Source organism: Pediculus humanus, genomic scaffold, assembly GCF_000006295.1.
Source record: "Pediculus humanus corporis 1103172107617 genomic scaffold, whole genome shotgun sequence".
Taxonomy (NCBI): domain Eukaryota; kingdom Metazoa; phylum Arthropoda; class Insecta; order Psocodea; family Pediculidae; genus Pediculus; species Pediculus humanus.
The window spans coordinates 270,318-272,280 of NW_002987231.1; the positions used below are offsets into that span (position 1 = coordinate 270,318).

The following is a 1,963-nucleotide window of genomic DNA, read 5'->3' on the forward strand; positions in this document are numbered from 1 at the left end:
CTTAAAAAAAAAAAAATGAAATTATTTTTTTTGTTACGAACGTGGGGGGTGTGCGTGTGTATGATTGCAGATAAAATTCGAAGCTTACGGATCGAAACAGGGACCCATGCACGGTCTTCCAATCACGGTGCCTTACGTAACAAAAGATTACCTGCAGCAAAAAAGGTTTCAAGCTCAAAGCACTGGAACGGCATACGTCTAAGACATACCGGACATGTTTCGTCAAATGACGGATAAATTATGGAGGGATTACATGGATGAAAATCCACAAGGTGGGGGGTGGGGGGGGTTTTCCTTACGTTTATTTTACCGTAAGAAGTAGTTTTGATTCCTTTATTTTCTCTCTCTCTTTCTCTCTCTCTCTCCAGAGGACATATCCATACCATCGCAATTGATGAACTACGTTGAATAGGTTAAGGAAAAAGAAAATAAATTAATCGAGACAAAAAGACTGCCGGGAGAAAATGATGTTGGAATGGTCGCGTGGAAAGTGTCTTTTAACACTCCAGAATATCCTACGGGTCAGTCTGGAAGCAACCTGGAAAATCAAAAAAAGTCACACTCGTCAAAAAAAAAAAAATGAAAAAGAGAAGAAGAAGAAGATGAAAATAATAATAATAATAATAATATTCAAATCCATATCAAAATATTAATAATAATAATAATAATAATAATAATAATAATAATAATAATAATAATAAAAGTTTTTCTTAACGTCGTCGTCGTCTTCGCTTAATTTAATTACCGTTACAAAAAAAACCGTTAGAATTTTTTGTTCCATTCGATGATGATAAAAACCAAAAAAAAAAAATTTTTTTTAAGTTGGCAATACTTATTATTGAATTTTGTTCATTTTTTGGCAAAATAATACGAAAACTTTTTTTTTCCTTCTCTCCCTCTCTCCCCAGTTTATTTTTAATTATTATTATTGGATGAGACAAACGTTTGTACAAAATATATAAGATAAAGTTTTAATAAGTTTATTATTATTATTATTATTATTATTAATAAATAAATAAATTTTTAATAGAATTTTTATATTTATCGCTATGAATATATATATGTATGATTCGCGTTTTTGGCGGTTAGAGTAAATGAATATGGTACCGAACGTGTGTGTGTGTGAAGGTATATTATAATGGTAAGGAAAAAGGAAAAAAGGAAAAAAGGAAAGAACAAAGGAAATAGTAAAAGAATTCACATTTGTTACATTCATCACAACTCGTAATATAATTGGATAAAATCCTGCGCACTAAATTCTTAAAAAAATTTCAAGCGCAACTCCGAACGCCGAACGCGTGTCAGCGTAATCAAGAGTGATCGTCAATAATGGCGGCTGGAGGGAGGGACTGAATCACAGGATTTGCACTTACACAAATTAAACCTTCCCTTCCTTTCCTATTCAAGAAAGAACTCCCTTTTTTTTTCTATTTTTTTTTTTCTTCTTCCTTTTTTTTCTTCCTTTTTTTTTTCTCCATACCCTTTTATATATATATATATATTTTTTTTTTTTTTTCGTAGCCCCCCTCCCCCTACCACACTCGCCCCCCCCAAAACCCTCCCTTTTAAAAATCAAATACGTTTTCTTCTTTATATATTTCCCACCCCCCCCCTCATCCGTTCATTGTCTATTTTTTTTTCGGGTTGGAAAAAAACCAAAAAAAAAAAAAAAATTAAAAGTTTAATAATAATAATAATTTAACGGAATATATCGATCATATATCGAAATAATACCAATCGATATTCGATATATAATCGAATATCGATTGGTAGTAATCGTATAAGTCGAATAAAAAGAAAATTTATTAACGGTCTTATAATAATTTTATATGGTTTTCATTTTTTACGTTCGTTTTTCAATATTTTTTTTATTTATTTTCAAACATAAACATTTATGTACGTTATGTATGACGTAGACGGGTAGGTAGGTAGGTAGGTAGGTGGGTGGGTGGTTGGAGTTTTT

General features: G+C 31.1%; 1 protein-coding gene across 1 annotated transcript; it reads left to right on the top strand.

Moving 5' to 3' along the window:
- Positions 1-106: 106 nt before the first annotated feature.
- On the top strand, positions 107-1,320 carry Phum_PHUM248870 (uncharacterized protein; the record flags this gene model as incomplete). The annotated part of the gene is made up of 4 exons (XM_002426297.1): positions 107-196; positions 413-555; positions 1,090-1,112; positions 1,277-1,320. 4 exons carry the CDS (start codon positions 107-109, stop codon positions 1,318-1,320), a joined length of 300 nt encoding a protein of 99 aa, XP_002426342.1.
- Between the last annotated feature and the right edge of the window lie 643 nt (positions 1,321-1,963).